Here is a 22,074-nt window from a genome sequence, read left to right on the forward strand (position 1 = left end):
GGAAAGTTCTCATTTCCAACTCATTTCTCTCTTTTGTAATGTTGACAAGGAATGATCCTTTCTTTCATGACTACTCCAATACTCATATATACATAATGAAAAGTGGAGCAGCCTTATTGATTTTGAAAGAAACACAAGTAAATGAATGCTAAGGAACTTACAACCTGATTAGGATGTATACTAGAGTGCATTTATTCCTTTATTTGGTATATGTGTGTAGGGTTTAGTTATGAAATTATTTATTATAGTTGTAATCTAACTAGGGTAGCTAACATAGTTGAATATTCTCGCAAACAAAGACTTCTTTAAATGAATATGGCAGGTTTCTTCGCGCAAGTTGCTACTATTAATTACTAATCAGGAAAGAAAAAGATTATAATAAAAGAAGAAAAGTCCACAAAAGTAAAAAAGCAAGATCCTCTATTAATCAGCAAATAAAGGTTTCATTTTGCTTAGTTTTAAACAGCTAACTATTAAGCTGCCGTATATTGAATTATAAATTATTTGATATGGTCTTCTTCTTTTATTTATTTTTTTTGTTTGGGTACATATGTTACTCTTAAAATTTTCGAAACTAAAACTTTATTGGGCACACCTCATGTTGGAGAAAATAAATTGGGCTTAGTGGCGAGGTACAAATAGATGTGTATCTGACTAGTGTTTTTTACATGAATCCAAATCATTCATTATCTTTGACCAATCAAATCCCAAATCATTTCCCTTTTTCTAGTAAAAATATATCGCCAAGCCTTCACTAAGAATCAGAATGTCGAATCATATCCAAAATGAAAGCACAAGCAGCAAATTCCTTTCCTGAATATATAAATAAATAAATGAAAATTAAGGATGCAAGTGAGTAATGGAAATTAAGGATTTACCGAGTTCCTTTTGGACATAGTCTTCGTGCATGGAGACCTAGAAAAATGAGGCGGTGGAAAACTATATGGAATTTAAAAGCATAAGCTGCAGAAGATTGAAGAAATAAATTCAGGTGACAATAAAATTAGATAAACTAGATGCTGCACTACACTTTACTAATACACAGATTTATTCACACAAACTTCACTTTCAAGAGGCTCAAAGGCACAGAGGACTCCCAAAAATTGAAAATATATATAAAAAAAAGGGAGAAAATTTAATGCTAAAATTAGGAGTCACTCCAAGTATCATCATCATCATCATCTTCTCCATCATCACTAGCAACCACCTGTAGTTTTTTCAATTTATGGATATTAAGTTAGTTAGATACACAATATAATGCAAAAGAGAGGTAACAAAATTGAACTACACAATTACCTGACGGATTGCATTAGCTTTCTCCAAAATTGCTGAAACTTTGTCGCTGGCGGCAGGACCCATGGCGGTTGCATTATTCTGCTTTTCTGTTGCTGTCCGCCTCAGGTTCATCGACTGAACCAATATTTGACAGCACAATGCATAGTCAGATACAATAAAAATCCATCATTAACTTTGCAAGTTCATGTTCTACATTGCTGTTGTCTACACTCAACAATTGATACTATTGTACTCTTTGGAGGACCATATTCAATATTTGCTGCTCTTAATGCAATTAATTGTTAAGTAGCTACTTACTTTTGCTCTGATTTGATGTAGGAAATCTTCTCTTTCATCCATTCCCTTTGCAGCTCTCAACTGATTTATTTCCCTCGGACTCTTCAGCTTCGGCATATCCAGCTGCACATAGGACTAAACAGCTGAATCCTTGTACATATATATTTGAACATGGTTGCATATAGTGTTCAAGAAATATAAGCAAGCTAAAGTTACCTTATCCTTCAACTTATGTATAATGCTGTCCTGAGAGTGGTAATTGTCGTCGTTAATTTGCATTTGCTCAACCCTGGCGAGCCTAGATTGCTGGAACAGAGTAGACTGTGGAAGACTTCCATCATGAATATGCTCCGAATCTTCAGACACATAATGTTGTGTCCCATTTGTTGTATCCAACTGTGGTTTTGAGACCCTCCATTGTGTTGGCGGAGGAGGCGGTGGTCGTGGAGGTGGCGGTGCAGACTCAGGATTACTTCGGAGCACAACAGCATTATTGTCTTGGGACTGCTTACTACTTTCTCTCTCAAGTACAGGATTTACATTTTCAAAACTTGGGAAATCAAGTGAAGGCACAGATAAATAAGGTTCGACATTCGTAGCGTCATGGGAAAGTCCACCGTGTTCTTTTGTACTTAGCATAGATTCACTTGATGACCTTCTGTGAGGAGAATCATATACCCCATGGTCACTGCTTTCGGGAGTTTCCTCGGATTCCCACTGATCTGAATTATCATCGGAGTGGGGGCTAAGACAATCATCCGATAAATAAGGAGAAGATCTACAAAAAGTGTCATCGCCATCAGAGTGAGAGCCTGCATCATCTAGAGGAATGGAAGACTCTGGTACCAACTGGAATGACGGAAACATATCCCTTATATGTTCACGATGATTACTGCCTTCAGGAAATTTCAGTTTTAGTTTGGAGGTTTCATGTCCACTAACCGGATGGAAGGATATCTTCATATGTTCGAGCGGCGGCGAAGGAGGAAGAGAATCTATAGGATATCCGGGATTAGCTTTCTCTTTGACAGTTGCCTCAGGAAGTGACTGCTTTGCAATGCCATTTTGTACGCTCTCGTCCAATAAAATAGATTTCAGAGAATTAGAAGTCGCAGATCTTTCATCAAGAGAAACTTTACGTTGAAAACTATTTAGTAACAATCTATGACCAAGTCCAAACACCCGTGATGAGTTTTCACTGTTGCCATGATTGGGTTCAGGGCCAGATGGGAGAACATTTCCAGGGGAACTTACCCTTATCTCCCCCAAAGCATTCCTCTCAGTTTGACTGCATACATTACTCGGCTGAGAACTGCCAGAGTTCTTTGATGAGATGCAAGCCTGATCATCATTGTGGTTTGATGTTAAGCATCTAGAACTTGATTCCTTTAAAATCCTTTCAACAACCTCGTCTGGTAAATCCTGTCCCATTTTATAACCATTGCTTTTTTGCATAGATTTATTATGTGAACCGACATCCACCTCACTTTTTGTGGGCAAAGAACCTTGACTTAAGGAACTAGACGTGTTGAAGTCAGGAGGTTTGGATGGTTCAAGTCCTAGCAATCCACCATTTGTCCAGAATCTCACTGAACGGTCACTAGAAGACTCTCTAGGAGCCTCTTCAGATTTGCAATTATTGCTGTCAATCCTGCCCACTTCTTCTGCTAAATTAGAGCTTTTAGAATCAGAAAGTGACGTATCAACTTCAAGGTGGGCTGAGACAGTATCATCGACCGAGACTGTATCTTTCGCAGTATGAGACCCAATGAAGGAATCTGTGCATATCGGGTGATCCAAAACAGAACTTTCACGTGTGAGAGGAACCTGTTCACAGATGGGGCTCTCAAAGGAATGAGAATCAGCTACATTTGTCATTTCATCACTAGCTGGAAAATCCAGCTGATCCATAGAGGCCAAATTAGACACATCTGACACTGATCCCACAGAAGCAATCTTTTGTGGTGAACCAGGGATATTCCCGAAAGTTTCTTTGTTTAATGAAACGGCTTCACTGGTCATTTCATGGCCATCTGGAACATTTGATAGGCTCAAAGGTCCCAAATCTGATTCATGTGGGTCTGATCTGACAGAAGGATCTTGCAACGAGTCAGACAAATTGCTGAATATTTCTTTATTTAGGGAATCCGTGTCTCCAATCATTTCTTCACCATCAATAACATCTGATGGACTCACCGATGCCACTTCTGGTTCATGTGGTTCTGATCTTAGATGATGATTTTCTTGAGGTGCTTCAGGGAAATCCCTTCCTGTTTCTTTATTCAAGGAAACTATATACCCATTTTGAGTAACAGCATCACATAAATCATTGTTGAATATATTAGGTGGAGCTTCCGAAACTTCATTTTCAATCCTCCCGTGCATAACAGGATGGGTGAACTCCTGCTCCTCGGGTTTTGTTTCATAAGCAAACTCATTTTCAAGTTCTGATTCAACTGTTTCTGATTCGATAGTGTTAAGAGCATCCACATAACTATCAGGTTCACTGTCAACATCATCTGTTTGAACCCTGCTGTAGTCTGGTTTTTGGTTGCTTTCTTCATCAAATAGGATATCATGACAATCAACATTTGGTATGTTAACATCCTCATTTGCAAGCACATCATAGTCATGCTTTTCCTGAATCCTCTCAGGAGTATTATCTTTAACAGAAGCTTGACTTGTGGATTCCACTATGTCTTCCTTTTGATCCCAAGTAACACAAGATGAACTAGACCCAATTTTTTTTTCCAATGAACCATGTGAAACACTATCATCTATAAGAGGAGACACTGACCGAAAAGCGGCGGTTTTCTGTGTTGGCCTTGAAGAGGGTGGTTCCCTATGATCCTGCTCATTAGATTGCACAGAGTAGCTTGGATGGAAAACACATTCAATGTAGCCAGCACCAGCCTTTGAATCAAAAGAACTTGAACGAACTTCCATATCTGATTTCATTTTCATATCTATTGTGGTGGCTGATTGTGAGGAAGAGAGTTGCCCATTGGCAGTAGGAGAAATAAATTGCATTCTGAGCAGCCAATAAACCAGTAAACATTTAAGTTTGAATTACAACATTGTGATAACACAATACGAAGAATAAGTATGCAATAAACAATGGATGTAATACCTGCTCCTGTTGCTATGCATCTGTTCACGCCTCGAAAGTTCTCCATTCTTCCGTGAAGACCTTTTCTTCTGTTCAATATATTTTGTATACCAACAAATTGTTAGCAAAGAAATTGACAGGAACAAAACTCGGTCAAAAATAATATTCCATTGAGATCATTTAATCAAATTATCATACCTTGTTTTTATGGCTTTTTCTAGCCTTTTCAGTTTTCTCAGAGTATATCTCATCTGAATCTGCTGATGCTTTCTTGAAGAAGGCTGGATCTGAATATCTCTTAAAACAAGATCCGGGGCCACCAGTATCGAATCTGATTTGACACAGGAAAAAGATGACCAATCAGTACAGGAAACTTAATTTAAGCAGTATTGCAGTACTTGACACTTCCAAAGCCAAAAATGAGACTGCTATAGTATTGGTCCATATTTGAACGAGACTGCTATAATTTACCATCTAGTATAAAGGAGGCGTTCGAAAGAAATTTCAACATACTTATCAAGAAAATGCAGGCGTGGAGGATCATGGCATTCTTCATATGAATCCATTATAAAATGCGGCAAGTCATTGTAAATGAAATGATTTCGAGCAGTTTTTATGCGTGGATGCCACTCACAACCTGAAAGGAAACAGATTTTCATTAATGACAGTTATATTGACTGTACATTAAGAACGTTTCATGCTAGTGCACAGTCACTCGCCTGCTCAAATACGTGCTGAATCAGGTTAACATTAATTTGAGTAAACATAAATGTCTCAATGGTATAAGAGAAGGTTATGAATTGGGCTTTGGCATCTTTCACACTTTCCAGCTCACTGCCAACCAAGGCACTAGAACCGACACATGTTCTAAATCATCATTATAGCATGTTTACAGCACTAAATAATGAGTTGCTGTCAATATCCAACAACAGTCAAGCCTCATCACATCATTATACTATAACTCTCTGAACTTATCAAAGACAATGACAATCAGCTAATCACTGTAATTCTGGTTTTCTTAATATTTAGATTTCTCCTAACAATTTAAGGGCATGCAAGCTAACAGGGGGTCATCATATTAAGTATTGACAATGTCAGACCCAAAGCAAATGAAACTTTACAGAGCGATTGGCCAGATGGCTCAATCTATCTATATAGAGAAATACAATGACTCTATCTTTCAAAAGCAAAACCATGCATAAAGAAAATATCATTTTCAGATTCCAAGGAACCATTTCCAGTAAATCCACACAGGGCGAAATAACTGCTCAAAAGAAATTGTACCAGATGTATAAGCAAAATGTATGTGACTTGTTTGTGCCAATACAGCCTTCTCCAATGGCGGTAAGGAAGCCTCAATGTTTTGAACACGAACCATCAATCTACGGCTCCTAGAAGCAGTTGTCATTACTTGTTCCTGCAAACCATGAAAAACCTCTGCTGCGAAACTACATTTTCATAAAAGCTTCATCAGTTGTAAATACCAGAAGGCAAATCGGAACTTCTTATTTTGACTAGTCATTCATAATATGAATAGTAGAGAAGGATTTTAGAATTTAAAATTGTATATAACTGAACTGCTCTGAGGTTCAACCTTGGCAACAAGTCTAATGACAATTGTGAAAGCCATATTGGATCAAAATACACAGTAGGGTAGAAGATGGCTTATATCAGAGAATCGAGGTCCAAATATGGTGAAAACTAGGTAAATGTGCAATGCCTTTCAAAATAGTCATATTCCCTATAGTATCGACTATCTACAGCTGTTTCGATGGAGGGAAGGAATCCTCTAGAAACAAAAGTATTCATTTCCTGCTGCAATTTCAATAGCAAATCGTGTAGATATATACATATGAACAAGGACAGTACAGGGTATAGTGGTTCCAGCTCCATGTGAAGCAAACAACAGCATAAATTTAAGGATGAAGAAAGGTTGCATAACACTTCAGAAAATAGAGTCAGCTAGCATAATCAGAGAAAAAGAGCATTTTTCAGTCGAATTCATTCCTCGTAACCATTGGAACTCATGAACCACCCAAAGTATGAGAGGCTAAAAAGAGTTAAGAAAGATACACCAAAAGAAATCACAGTATAGCAGTAGTGAACAGTGACTTGTGAAATTGTCTTCAAAGCTTAACTACCTCAAATGGGAAAGCTACTTAGTTTTTTAATTATTATTAAAAGAAAAAATGTCAAACCATCAAACAGCACTGAAATTTAGCTCAGAAACCAAGAAAGAAATCCAATTTCAACGGTAAACGGGTAAAGTGTCTATCTTCCTAAACAAAAGCTCAGCTACATTAGGCAACTACCAATACCAGCTAACCCCCAGCAATCCCATTAAAAACCTCTTAAACCAGAGGAATTAACCAACCCCACTTCCCTAACAACCACCAAAACCAAAAAGGGTAGTAGCAAAAAAATTGAAGAAAATTTCACACCTTTCAGGTAAAACAGATTAGAGAGGAAAAGGAAGAAGAAGAAAATAGATATTGAAAGAAGACATACTCAGCAAGATCACCAAGTTGCCTCAAGATCCCAACAAGGCCAGCAACAGCGACACCATCAAGCACCGCCTTAGGGTCTTCCCTGTTGGCCTCTCTGTAGAGCTCAGGCTGCCCCAAACCAAACTCATTCCTCACCTGCAACCTCACCAGTGGCATCTTCTTCTTCTTCCTCCTCTTAACTCAAATACCCACAAGAAGAAAATTCTTTTTTCAGTTTCTTTACAGCTGATAAGTGATGACCCGAGAGTTTACTGGTTATGTATTTAGTAGTGAAATGAACAATGAATCAATGAATGAATAGGTGTGCTATGAGAAGGAAGCAATAAATGAAGGGGAATGATGAGAGAGAAAGGTTACAGCTAGAAAGAAAAAAAGATTGGATTTTTATTGTTGTGGATTGGGATGGGAGGGGAAGTGGGTGGGATTGTGGATTGGAGCAGCTTAACTGCCAAAGAGAAGAGACGGAAGAGTGAGACAGTGAAAGAGAGAAAGAGAGAGAGAAAGCGTACGGATCGGTGTGGTGAGGGAGACGAACGACATTGCCAACTCTGCAAGCCATTCTTCAACGGAAATCATTCTCTCACTACAATCACACTGTGCCTTCTGGGAACAATTGAAAGTACGATATTACCCTCCCTATTTGGGAACAATCACTTTTTTTTTAGTTGAGTTTTGACTGCTGTCCCCTGGAGTGGAAAGTGTTGGGCTCCCCGCTCGCTGTATAAACAAATTTATTTTCCAAACAATTTCTTTACCGTATTTTAGAGGTGTCATTCTATTCTATTATATGTAAATACAATATGCAGATCACGTATTGTACTGACAATATGTAATTTATATATTTATCATATGTAAATTATGTATTATAATTTAATATTAAAATAATATAATATATAATTTGCATATTATCATTTAATATTAAAATAATATAATATATTATTTATGTATTATCTTTATAATTAAAAAAATGATTTGACAATTTGCATTATGTGAATTCTATATTTTTTAAAATTTTGTAAAATATCATAATTTTTAATATTAAAGAATTACAACAATTCTTATCCAATATCCAAAAACATTAACCAAATTACTCTTATCATTCTCTTTTTTTATTTCCTCCAACTATCTTATGAGAGAAATTGTTCTCAGGAAAATTAATTAAACAAAAAATATCCGGTTCTTTTATTTTGAAAAAATTTTGAACAATCAATACAAGTCTCATAATAACTAGAAGGACTAAACCCGCATTTATCCATGATTATTACGCTACTCTCTATTGCTGAATGCTGATTAGTCCTATAACCCAATTAAACTGAATTGAATCTATAAAAATATATTATAATTTAGAAAAGAACCATTATTATTTCATGTCTGTCATAAATAATATCTTTAACGAACACTCTTCAATAGCAAATTGAGTACCTTAGAAATAAACTGAGAACAAAAATTGCCTACTGCGCGCGGTAAAATTACCTGTTTGGGCCTAGGAGCCTATTGTATTGGGGCCATTGTAGTATTGTACTGCTGGTTGCGAAGTTGGGGCGTGGGAGCCACAACCTTTTTGAGGTTTGGTCAAAATGGTAAAAGTGCCAAATGCAAGACATGGAAGGAAAGAACGAAAAAAAATTCTTCTTCGTAGTAACAGATAATGCGAGATAGTGATGTCTATAATCATGAAAATAAGGGTGCCCGATGACAATATTTCCTTTCAACTTATTAAATGCTAACATATATAAATTTGTTTTTATGCGGCCACATATAATATGCGAGCATTAATTAATTTAGAGCTACTGGTTACTGAACTTATGTATGAAATCGAATATTATTATAGCGGGGTAAAATAGACACATTTCAAAGGTAAGGTATATACATTCATATAAAATTAATCTGCTAAGTATAATGCATCTGCTTCTTTGACTTGGTACCACTTTCTTGCTCGCTAATTAATTAGGCACTAATAACTAATATGTAGAGATGTTTGCTGTACTTAAGGCTTAAGCATGAAATGGGAATTTTTGTCAGAAAAGTTGCAAAAATTAAGAAGTTAAAAGGAGTATAAGAAAGTGACAGAAAGTGATTTGTCAATTGTCATTAATAACAACACAATAAGGAGCAGTTGTTCTTCATATCATTTTGTACCTAGCCTTGGTACATCATAAATGTTAATAAGTTTTTGCTTTTCTATTCTTTCAATCTTTTTTATTAGAGAAGTGCATTCTGCCCAATTCCTATATACTTTGAATCAAATTAAAGCACTGTACATATAATTTTTTTAAAATAAATAAAAAAATATCATACAACTTAAAAGTAACTAATAACTATTTCCTTACTAAATAAGTAAATAGCCCGTTAAATATGTAGAGAAAGAAAGGAGAGGAAAGTAGAAGAAAATGTAAGCAGTGTTAATTGTTACTTATTTTTAGATTACATAATTAGTATTTAGCATTAATTTGATATATAATATGTCAGCGAAAAAATTGATACATAATTATCTTAATCATATATCTATTATAAACATTACATAAGGCGTGAAGTAGAGGGTAGGAAAAAGAACAAGTAAGGCAATTCTCACCAAATTCTTAATCCATAAAATAAAATATAGATGAACCATCTTTTTCGCTGATCCTAAAGAGTTGACAAGAAGTCTATTGTGAGAGATGGGGTTAAACGTTTGGTAAAAGGTTTGACTTGGAACAGTGATCTCTAGGTGACTTTCACTCCACCCAACTAAAAGTTTAAAATAAGTACCAGTTCGATATCTGAGTTTTTTTTATAGTGACGATTACGGTGTCTAAAAATATTTATCTAATTTATTAAAAAAATTAAAATTAATATTTAATTTTAAAAATATAAAAATAAATAATAATTAAATATTTAAAATTTGTCATAAAAATAAATTAGACAAAAATTAAATACTAAATTATAAAAATCATAAAATTTATCTTTGTTCATAAAGTCATAAATTATTAATAAAATGGTCATTATTATACTATTATTATTTTGAGTGATAGAATATAAATTTTGTAATTAATTTATAATTCGTTAAGAATAATAAAACATTAAGTAAATTTTTCAAAAGATGTTTTTATAGATCCGTAAGTTTTGGAGGAAAAATGATTTAATTACTAAATAATTGATTGAAAATTATAATGTTAAAATTCTGTATATAATTTTTTTGCTTTTACTATCCTATTATTTGTAGAAATGTTTATAGATAGAATCACATTCATAAATTTATGGTTTTTTTTTGTAATCAATCTGCAATTTAAAAATATGATTATTAGATCGTGGATATAATATATATATCCGGAGATTCGCACAAAATAATAAATAGTATATATGTTGTATTTACGTTTTATTTCAATTAATAATTATTATTTATATATAAAAAATTTTTAAATTAATAAAATAAATATTTTATTTATCAATATAAATAATTTGGAGTGTTTTTATTGATTTGCATTGATTTACTTATCTCGTTTACACTATAAATAAGACACATTACAAAGTCGACCTATCATGTTTGCAAACGTGATACGTGTGAGATAACGATCAACACGTATCTCGTTTACAATATAAACGAGATATATACAGACTTATTTCGTTTATACTGTAAACGAGATTCAATACGGCAAATTTTGAGCAGCTATAAAATGGCCTGCAACTATTTCTGTTCTCCACAAACATTTCACTTCTCTTCTGTTTTTCTTCCAAAACTTAAGAAAAAATGTCTAGTGGTAGTGGGTATGTGGTTATAAGTATGTATTGTATGTATCTCAATTGTCATATTTGAGATATTTGAGTGTGATAATCCTATTTTATTGCACACATTCTTTGTCTGAGCTAAAGTCTAATATTAAGGAACATCAGTGCTAGCAGGATAAAAGAAATTGGAAGAGAGTTGGGTATAAATTGCTAGTACTTATGGAAAATAGGATTTTTTTGTTTCGTCTGTTTTGACTCCATAGTGATGAACATCTGTGCTTTATGTTTGACATCCACGGAAGAATCATAACGGAACAAATGATGAAGCTTTCTACAGAAGTGGTGATGTTAGTGGCGGTAGATTTAGCCATTTAAATTTTGTTCAGGATGGCCTACTTCTTGTACTATTACTGTTGCATTGTGCTAGTCCAACGGCAGACATAGACGTGGATGGTAAGGAGTCTAATGAAGAGTATGTTGCTGATAGTAACGATAATAATTTTTTTTAGGATGATAATGATGAGATATTTGTACCAGAAATTTTAATAAACGCATCAATTCAATATCTTCTGACTATTTCATAACTAATTTCGATCTTATTAATTATATCAAGTCACTATCATGTATTAGATCTGACGTATCGCCTTTCGACAAATATAAAAGAATATAATTTTAATTTTCATATCACTTCATAATCACTGTGGCTATGGAAAATATAGGCATACTAGTCGTTAATATTTCATTGGCCAATTCAGTTTATATATATACATGCGCTCTTATCTTGTTGCTAAGTAAAAAATAGATTGAAAAAAAGATCCCCTTCTTTTTGTAACCAATTTTAATATACATATACAATATTTTTGTAAAAATATAATAATAAAAGTCAACTCCATAAAAAAAATTGTATATAATTTAATACTACACTAATAGCTAAATAAAAATCTGCCGTCTCGAAGTAGCTCTTAAATTTTTAGTTAATCGATACAAATTTAAATTTTTTAAATTTTACATTTTTATTTTAAAAGAAATATGATCTCTTATTTTTAAATTATTTCTTTTAATTTTATCTATAAAATAAATAATAAAAAATTATATTTTACTGTTTAAAATAAAATTTAAATTTTAGATAATCTAAATTTAAACAGTACAGTTGATTCGAGAGTACGTACTTACGTATGTTCATTCAATTCCCGGTGGCTACATAAAGAATTCTCGTAAATCTCATGGCTTTTATGGAATTGGTTTAAGATAGATAATATAGTTGCAATTTTCTCTTATCTTAACAAAGATTCTTCCAATAAATTAAAGTGCCACACTTATATAATTAAAGTAATTAGCTTAGCTTAGATTTAACAATATTCAAATTAATGTCATCATCTTCTATATATACTACTAATAGTATCAAAATGCATGGCAGACCAAATTAATGAAGCCAAGGTGTTACCATGTCTTTAGGCATCTTTGGTCATAATTAAAGGTTTCTCAACTGCTCAAAGCAATTTTATAATCATCCAAATTAAATGAACAGCTCCGTCCCTTTTCACTTTCTCTAATAAGTATAATTATTTAAATTAATCCATGTACTTTAACATTAACGTAACGTGCCTTTTTCTTTCTTTTCTTTTTTTCCCCGCTGCCACCACCCTCTTGTATATTAGTCACCTTATTTTAATCCTATTGTATGTTAAATTATACATGGAAAGTAAGAGATGAGACAGTCCTATGCCTTTTTTTTAATTAGGGTCTAAATGCATGTCCATCGCAAGAACGTTAAATTTTTTTGTTTGACATTGTAAATTTGGACAATAACATTCATTTGGTATAGATATTAACTTCATCTGTTCATAAACCGTAACAGTTAACAACGAATTTAAAAAACTGAATTTTGTTAAGTGTAAATCGCGATAGAAATATAGTGTTTATATTTTAGGAGAGTTTAAACGTAAAACGTGACAGAAGTGTAGTAGTTTAGTTTTAAGAGAGTTTGAACATAAACTGCGACAGGTATGATGGATTATGTGAAAACAAGTTAACAACAATAAAAATGTAGCGATTTATATAAATACATAATTGTACACATATGTAATAAATTTCTAATTGTTGTATTCATATAATTTTAAAATTTACGTATTTTATTTATGTAAATTGTCCAAAATTAAATTTTAGTAGTATTCACAATTTAACCAACTTTAGAATGATATACATGCAAAACAATTTAGTATAATTAACTTTCTTGCTCTAGGAGTACAAAATTTTCGCACTAGAAAAATTTACATGATGTATCTGTTGCAATTGATAGTTAGCAGCAGACTAGAAAACTACATTATTATTATTATTATTATTATTATTATTATTATTATTATTATTAGTTAATAGTTAAATTAATTCTTGAAAAATGAGACTTTTTATAAATTTGTCTTTAAAAGATTTTATCAATCAAATTAGTCCTTCCACTATAAAAAAAAATACTGAGAACCGTCGAATTTATTGTCGAAACTAGCGGCGATGATTACAGTAAGATTTAGTGACGGGTTTGAAGAGAAATTCATCATGTCAAATAATTACTTGCATATAGTCACTTCCGACGGTAACTTTATTTTGGCGGAAAACCATAACAAATAGACGCCAACTTTAGTGTCGGAGTTACCGTCGGAAGAATTTGACGGTAGACACATTTAACGTGACATTGCGTTTTGGTGATCCGCCCCGCGTTACTGTCGGATGTATCCGCTGGTGAATCCGACAGTAATGGTGCCCTAAATTGGAGTGGCGAACCCCCTCCTCCCTCGTTTCGAATTCACTCTCTCTCTCTCTCTCTAACTTCTCACCTTCGTCTCTCTCTCTAACCTCTCATACTCCCATTCTCTCTCTAACCTTTTCATCTCTCTTCTCCGTCAATCTCTTCTGTCGCCGCCGCTTTTGCAAACGTCCCTGCTACTGCCTCTGACGCTGCTGCTGAACGTTCCAACCGCCGCTGCTGCAACGCCCCTGCTGCTTCTGCTTCTGCCGCCACCGCACCTCCACCTTCCTTCTCCATTTTTTCTTGTTGTGCGTTCAAGATTTTTTATTTAAACTATGTTTATTTCAAATTCTATTATATCAAGTTAATTAATTAGATAGTAGAGTTTAGTTAGTTTAATTTTCTGTTTTAGTGGATTTAGGTAGTTAGGATAGATTATAATATGTTAGATTAGACTCTGAGATTGCTGAAAATTATTGGATTATTAAGTTGTTTGCTGATTACTGCTACTGAAATTGTTTGAAAAATGCTTGACTGTAATAATAATGATTTAGCTATTTGTATTTCACCTTAATAATGAAAAATTGACTGATTTGAGAAGGGTTGATGGATGTTTGGTTTGGATGGAACCTTTGAAGAGTGGAGAAATCCGAAATTTATTAGGAGAGATTTTGTCGAAATTTTCATAAAATTTTTAGTGAAATCGAAAAAATAAAAATTATATTTTCAAAATTGTTATAATTAATTGTTGGGTTGCTGTATTTTTGTGCAATTATTAATTTTATTAATTATTTTGATTTTAGTTTGTGTTTTTTATTTTAAGTTGGTGTTTTATTTACTAAACTATTATCATAAACTAAAATTAAAATAAAAAATTAACGATTCTATTTAATCGAAAATTAATTTTTTTTTAATTTACTAAACTAAAATACTTTTAGAATTATTTGTTGTTTCTAGAGTTTCTTCTTATGTTATTATTTATTGGTGTTTGTTATGTTATTAATATATTCACTGTTAGACATGACGACAGGTAGCAGAGGTAAGTCGAATGGGTCATGTGGTTGTGGTAGAGGGTGGGCTTCCACCGAATCACCCAGGACTGCCTAGTCATCATCCTCTACCCTGGCTACCCCGTCGACCTCTGTAATGTCATAGGCAGGTCCATCGGACCAACAATTTGTCATGGTCCTAAATCCGAACCAGGTCCCTCCTTCTACTACGCCCTCTGCAGATGCAGCGACGACATCGACAATGCCCGTGATGGGTTGTTCCTCCAATGCTTCCGGGTAGGATTTCCCTCCACCATCGCCCGTAAGTCGGCTGAGGATTTAGTCCGACGGCATCCAGTCGTGAGTTTATTTTTTTAATATTAATTATTAAATTTATTTATGTTAAGTTTGTTTATCTTATGTGTGTGCTAATGTGAGATTTTTTCTCTGACAGGTTTGCACCAAACCCCAATACTTGTACACAGGATATATCCGAGGTCATTAAGTCCATGTATGACCGCCCGTGGCCGACCTACACACAGATCTCGGCTGAAACCAGAGAGCATTGGTTTTAAAAGTGGACGGTAAGAACCCAATTTGGTTTGAATTAATTAACTGTATTGAACTATATTTTATTCCAACTAATTAATCTTGGTGAATCACTTTGTGCAGTTGAAATTCATATGAAATGCAGAACACAATGTCATGATTAGGAATATTTATGACCACCGGGTCATCAAAGTATACGGGTGGGTTGGCGACCTTCATAAAGACGAAGACCAGACTGGTAATAATTTTGGAATTATTTATTGTTTTAGTAATTACTTGAATTAGTTTTTTAATTTCTTCATTTATTTAATAAGAATGTAATTGATTTATAAGCATTCTTATTTTGAATATGATCTTTGGTGTTAGTCTTGTTCTATTGATGTATACTTATATAGTCCTGTATGAACTGAGCTGATATAGAACTACTTCGTTGGTTTAATTTCCTTTTTTATTATCAATTTAACTAATTGGTTAGTTTAATTTTCTATTTTAGTGGATTTAGGTGGTTAGGATAGATTAGAATATTTTATATTAGACTCTGATATTGTTGAAAATGTTGGATTATTGAGATGTTTGCTAATTTTTACAACTGAAATTGTTTGAAAAATGCTTGACTGTATTAGTAACGATTAAGCTGTTTGTATGTTACCTTAATAATGATTGAAAAAATTAATAAGTTGTGAAGGGTTGATGGATATTTGGTTTAGATGGAACCCTTTAAGGGTGGTTAAATTCGAATTTTAGGAGAAATTCTGTAAAAAATTTTAGAAGATTTTCAGTGAAATCGAAAAAATTAAAATTATGTTTTCGAAAAATAAAAAATATAAACTTCGATTTAAAGAAATAAGGAAACGTAATAAACAGTTAATAAATTAATTAAATTAAATTAATTAATTAACATCTACTAAAAATACATTCCACAACTAACATATGTTAATAACATGCCAACTAACTTATTTTATGTTAAAACCAAATTAGGTTGGTTTAGTGATTAGCTCACTAGTCTGCTTAAACTAATGTCAGGAATTTGAATCCTGTCTTGTTCATGCAGCAACCAATTGACCAACGACAAATACTTAAATGGAGCTCAGTACTACAGCGAATTAGTCATTGACTTGTCGGGTTGAAAAATATCGTGAGAAACAAAAAAAAACTTATTTTATGTTACCAAATTAAAAGAATTATACTCATGTATAATAATACTAAATCTACAAAAATACTCTAACTATAATCATATACTTTTTTATTTAAAAGATAAAAACATCAACACTAATCTGGAAGTCAATCACTTTTGTGATGTGCCAAGTTGCATTTAGGTGATTGATGTCATCGTCCCGTGCATCTATGCGCGTCATATCGTCTGAGTATTGAAAAAATATCGGAAAAACGTCCGACAAATGGAGAAATGAAGGTTAGGGGGAAGAAAAGTGACACTTGAGGCTGTAAAAAGGTTATTTATATAGACGTGTGTAAGTCTTATTTCGTTTACTGTATAAATAAAATAAGTGTGTGTATATCTCGTTTATAGTGTAAACAAAATATATTACGTATCATAACACGTGTACAAACATGATACACATATTTCATTTATAATATAAATAAAAAAATAATACTGTACAAATATGTTAAAACGCTCTAAATTACCTCTATTTGTATTTATTTTAAAAAAATCCCACAACGTACCTGTATATAGTAGCGGCTCATACTTGCCTACTTGTCTCTCGCCGCCTTTCTTTTCCTTTTTTTTGGGTAGGATAACGGGGATCTCGCCACCTTTCCATTTTTCTGTTTTAATGACAAAAACATTCATATGTTTTTGGTATCATCAATTTACTTAATCTTTTTTTCTGACCCAAGTGAAACGTTTTTGAGTTTAGACAATAATATTAGGATAGGATAAAATGAAAGAAAAAAAAAAGGACGAATAATATGATAGGCGTAAAAAAAATAGCCAAGTAATTTTTTGAGTAAAGAGATTATTTCTTCATTTTTGGAGAGGAGAGAATAAGATGAATTGATAAAATTTAAGAAGATTAAGATTTAGTTTGGTAAAGTCTTTTAAAAAAATGTTTGTGTTTTTTAAAAGTTTAAACTCTTTATTTTGTGTTTGTTAAATAAAAAAGATCATCTACTTGTGTTTACAGTTTTTAAAAGATCAGAATATTTTTGAAAATATATAAAATAGAGCTTTTTAAAATTAGTTTGTACTTTTTAAAATTTAAAAGTTTAATATAACCTCATATATTAACTAATTTTTAAATTTAATGTTTATATTTATGTTTATTATAGTATTTTTAAATTTAAAAAATTATTTTATCAAATATAATTGTTGTTGTTTTTATTTATTGAAAGTTATTTTTAATTTGCTTTATTAAACATAAATGCTATCACTTTTAAGAATTAATTTTTATAAATTATTTTTTGAAAAGTAAAAACTTTACCTAACTAAGTTTAAGAAGATGCAGCAAACGGTTCAAACAGATATTGTGGTTGTAGTAGTTAACAGAATGTAGATAAGTAAAGAAAGATTTCTCTAGTGTATGTGGACTGCAAAAATTTCTATGATTCTTCCAATGGATGACACCCTTTTGTAGGCTGTGTGGTCCAACCAACATTAATTCATTACCACTTTGCAGAGTATCTGACATCAAATGATCCGGTACCATGAGCCTTTCTAACATTGGTCCCAATTTATTTATTTTTAAGAAATAGGGATGGAATGATAATGACCCACTTTTTTGCTAATTTTGTTCAAGTTTACTATTATGCTTCATCTTATAATGAAGTGACGAAGTCATAAATTTTAAATAAAAATACAAAAAAAAGAGTTAAAGTAAATATTGGTTTGAATCCTATCTCAAATAAGGTTATATATATGAGGTCATTATTGTTTATCTAAATCAATGTTTACATACATCATCATTTTCACACACCATTATTATTCCGTATCAGTAGGGTTGCATTGTGTTAGAATTGAGAAAGAGAGAAAGTGAATTTAGTGGATGTGTGTCATTTTCACTGTGTGTAAAAACTAAAAAGAGATGAGACGAGCCAACTAATTCTGATCCCATTCTCACAAATCAATTCCTTTAGTTTTGGGCCCTAATTAAATTAGAATTAAGGTCAACGTAGCTAGTGGGCTTGAAATAGATCAGACCCGTGCTTTGGATTTGGATCTTGACCCATTCATCAGCCATGAAATTTTACAATCCTCATTCTAGCTGGATCCAACTCTACATGGTTGCGGTTTTGGTCAGGGTTTGTGTTCTTTGTCAGCAAATATATGATTCTGCACCTAACAAGGTGCAGAATAATTTATCCAAGCAAAAGTATTTGCCTCGAACTAAAGCCACATATGTTCGACTCCTAACAGTGGTAGTTAGGTTAGTGTGTGAGTGGGTGTGTGACTGTGTTTGTATGACCAAAAAAAATTCTTCTTATCTCGGTTTCAAAATCAATAACCTTCTAGACCAAACAAAAAAGTCAGTAACCTTAGCGCTGCGAATGATTTATCATTTGATGTTGATCCATGACATTTTCAATTTTCATGTATTTTATATTTTTGGTAATTAATGATGTAGTTGAACTATAATTAAACTTCTGTAATTATAAATTTTATTTTTATGGATTGGTTGAATTCAACTAATAGTCTCATAGCCTCAACAATTAATAGAATAGCATGTTCCTAGAATCCGTCCGATTAGTATATAAGAAGCGTTTTAGATATGCCTCTATACTTTTCTGGAAGTTTAGTCTTCCTGATTTTAAATTATTGAGATGAAATGAAATAAAACTTTTTAGATGAATAAAAAAAAGTAAGTGATCAAATTTGCACTAAGAATAGCTGTAGTATTTATTTAGTTATAACAATTTTGTTACTAAATAAATAAACATTATTCAAGTCAAAGAAAAAAAAACGAAAAACTCATATTTGAAACCCATTAAACATAGCCACATAAGATGCTATAAAACAACCATAGAGCAAACACATAAAATAAAATAAAAAACATAAAAAGAAAAATAAGTAAATTAGGGGAGGATATATTGGACAAACTTAAAAACAAATACCAAACTAACTATAAAAATCCTCCAATAATTTGTAATTTACAATGGAATTAATCAGGAGGTGTATGTATTTCTTTTCAATCATCACATCACCCACCACTCTTTATATATTCAGGTTTATGAGAATGAGCATGACAGCACTTCTACCGAGCAGATTCTATCTCCATGGTTGGTTCACGGAGGGTTTGGGCAATTTTTGGGATCAAGAATATTGGCAAAAATATAGGGTCCCAAAGTGGTGCGAAAAAGGCAGTATTGTGTGTAGTTGGGAGAACACTGTTGACACTGTCGAATTGTGGTTTATTCTGAAATGGATAAGGGCATGGTATTGTGCTAGTATCCACATAGAGTTGTAGATGTAATGATGAAATAACATTGAAATTAAGTTCAGCTGAAAGGCAGAGGGGAGTCAGACCTAAGAAGTGTGAGAAGCTCTCAAGCAAGTGCCTCTGCCAAATCTTGGGACAGATTAGCAAATCCACAAGAACAAATGGGGGAGAGACAAGTGGCAAGACAAGAAGGGCAAGATCAAGATAAAGGGGCTGATGTTTATGGAGTGAATGGTGAGAAGCACAGTAACATCTTTGGTTCAAAAGATGATGGGACAGCAAATCACAAAAAAGAAAAGAAGGAAGAGGCTACCCCACAAAACCAGCAGGCCAGTGAGTCAGTATCAATGGGAAACGTGAAGGAGGCCAAAGGAAAAGACAAGGCAGAATACAACGTGGAAGAGAGCAACAGGATTCCTAGGAAGCATAAAGAAAGAAGTGGGCCAAGCATAAGAAGAACATTCATTACAGAAAGAGGGGCATGGCCTTTCACTAACCAGGGGCCCAATAGAAATAGACAACAGGCTAGAAGTGGGCCAATTGAAGAAGAAAGGAACCTTACCATTAGAGAATTATTGAAGGAGTTCAACAAAAACATGGTGGAAGAAAAAAGGAAGAAAATCATAGAAGAAGGAGAAGAGGAGGCCCACCAGAGAAACAAAATGGACATAGATGGATTAATGAAACAATATAAAATAAATGAAAGAGAGTCAGAACAGAAAGGCAAGCAGATAGTCACTGAGAGCGAAGGAGGTTTCTATTACGTAGAACTAGCAGAAGAAGAAGAGGAAATAGAGCAGAAGAACAGCAAAGCAATTGTAGTAGCCAGAGAATACGAAACAGAACTTGTTCAAAGAATGGAGAGAAAATTACAGCTTAAAAGAGGAAGAGAAGAGAACCCACTGGAGCAGACTGCAGGATTGGGGATGGAAGAAGAGGAAGCCACGCAGATGTGGAGGGCCAACAAGAAGAACAAATGGAGCAGAAAAGAAACAGAAGAAGGAGCTCATGAGGAAGGACCACAAATCAGACTTGACTTGGAAGACTCAATGGCTGAGGAGGCGGGCCTACACATGCCCCCAACTCAACCATGAGCATAATAAGCTGGAACTGCCGCGGGGTAGCGGCTCCCGCGACAGTTTCTGAACTGCACAGCATGTGCAAGCAACTGAAGCCCGCAATAGTGTTTCTAATGGAGACTAGAGCTAGAGAAAGTACTATTAAGAAGTTAAAAAGAAGATTACATTTTGAGCATGTATTTCACATAGAACTCCGGGGGCTGTCCGGAGGGCTATGCCTTTTGTGGAATGAAATATATAATATTAATATTTACTTCTGGAATGATAACCATATAAAAACTCATATTGATGATAGAAAAGGAAGAATATGGGAGTGCAATTTCATATACGGAAACCCATGTTTTGAAAGGAGAAAAGAGCAATGGAGAGCTATCACAGAGAACAACATCAACAAAGGGGAACCACAACTATTCATTGGGGATTTCAATGACATTTTAAGCCAAGAAGAGAAAATAGGCCTACATCCAAAGCCACAAAGTCAGGTAAGAGAATTCAGGAAGTTTGTAGATATGAACTATCTTATGGACTTAGATATTAAAGGAGGAAGATTCACATGGTTCGAAAATCCGAGGAATGGATTTATCACAAGGGAGAGGATAGATAGGGCATTAGTCAATTGGGAATGGAGAGTCTTATATCAGCAGGCATCACTCAAAGCTTTGCCAGCTATTAGTTCAGATCATTGCCCATTAGTGCTGGTCATAAATCAGGTTCAAAAGGTAGAGAAGAGCTTCAAATTTGAGGCATTTTGGACTGATCATGAGGAGTGCGAGAATATAGTGAGAAAGGGATGGGAAAAGGAAAACGTCCAAGGATGCGCCTGGAAAGGAATTACAACAAGAATGGAAAATTGCAAAGAGGAGCTTACGAAGTGGAGCAGGAGGACAATAAAACGAGCAGACAAAGAAATTCACAAGCTAAAGGAGGAGCTAAAGAAGCTACAAGATTCAAATTTAACCAGATAAGCAGGAGAAAACACAGCGGATAAAGGAGAATATAGCTACATTATGGAAACAGGAGGAAAAATATTGGGGGCAAAGAGCCAGGTTGAAGTGGCTAAAATGGGGAGACAAGAACACATCTTTTTTCCATGCCACAACCATTCAAAGAAGAGGAAGAAACCGAATCGAAAAGCTTAGAAATGAGGCGGGCTCATGGATAGAGGATAGGAAAGAAATTATGAAGCACATCGAGGAAAGATTTGACGCGCTGTTTACATCAAGCAACAACAGGAATTGTGAACCAGTCATAAGAAATATTCCAGTAAGAGTCACGGAAAGCATGAATAAGGAGCTGATCTCAGAAGTCACAGAAGAGGAAATCCGGAAAGCAGTTTTTAGCATGGGCAGCCTCAAGGCTCCTGGACCAGATGGCCTGAACGGACTATTTTATCAAAAACATTGGGAGATAATCAAGAAGGAAGTATGTGC

The 22,074-nt window shown here is 33.7% G+C and overlaps 3 protein-coding genes across 3 annotated transcripts; 2 read left to right on the top strand and 1 right to left on the bottom strand.

Annotated features, from left to right (window-relative positions):
• Positions 1–973: 973 nt before the first annotated feature.
• Positions 974–7,795, bottom strand: LOC107482243 (protein SCAR3). The gene is made up of 9 exons (XM_016102672.3): positions 7,190–7,795; positions 5,966–6,129; positions 5,195–5,318; positions 4,880–5,012; positions 4,703–4,770; positions 1,789–4,603; positions 1,594–1,695; positions 1,297–1,410; positions 974–1,207 (listed from the first exon to the last, which is right to left on the bottom strand). Exons 1-9 carry the CDS (start codon positions 7,342–7,344, stop codon positions 1,148–1,150), a joined length of 3,735 nt encoding a protein of 1,244 aa, XP_015958158.1. The 5' UTR covers positions 7,345–7,795; the 3' UTR covers positions 974–1,147.
• A 6,858-nt stretch (positions 7,796–14,653) lies between these two features.
• On the top strand, positions 14,654–20,659 carry LOC107482151 (uncharacterized). Its single transcript, XM_021137093.1, has 5 exons — positions 14,654–14,672; positions 14,789–14,944; positions 15,077–15,206; positions 15,336–15,409; positions 19,623–20,659. The coding sequence occupies exons 1-5, from the start codon at positions 14,654–14,656 to the stop codon at positions 20,657–20,659; spliced, it is 1,416 nt and encodes a 471-aa protein (XP_020992752.1).
• Positions 20,656–21,609, top strand: LOC107482150 (uncharacterized). Its single transcript, XM_016102552.1, has one exon. The coding sequence runs from the start codon at positions 20,656–20,658 to the stop codon at positions 21,607–21,609; it is 954 nt and encodes a 317-aa protein (XP_015958038.1).
• The last annotated feature ends 465 nt before the right edge of the window (positions 21,610–22,074 follow it).

This window comes from Arachis duranensis, chromosome 3 (assembly GCF_000817695.3).
Source record: "Arachis duranensis cultivar V14167 chromosome 3, aradu.V14167.gnm2.J7QH, whole genome shotgun sequence".
In the NCBI taxonomy this organism is placed as follows: Eukaryota; Viridiplantae; Streptophyta; class Magnoliopsida; order Fabales; family Fabaceae; genus Arachis; species Arachis duranensis.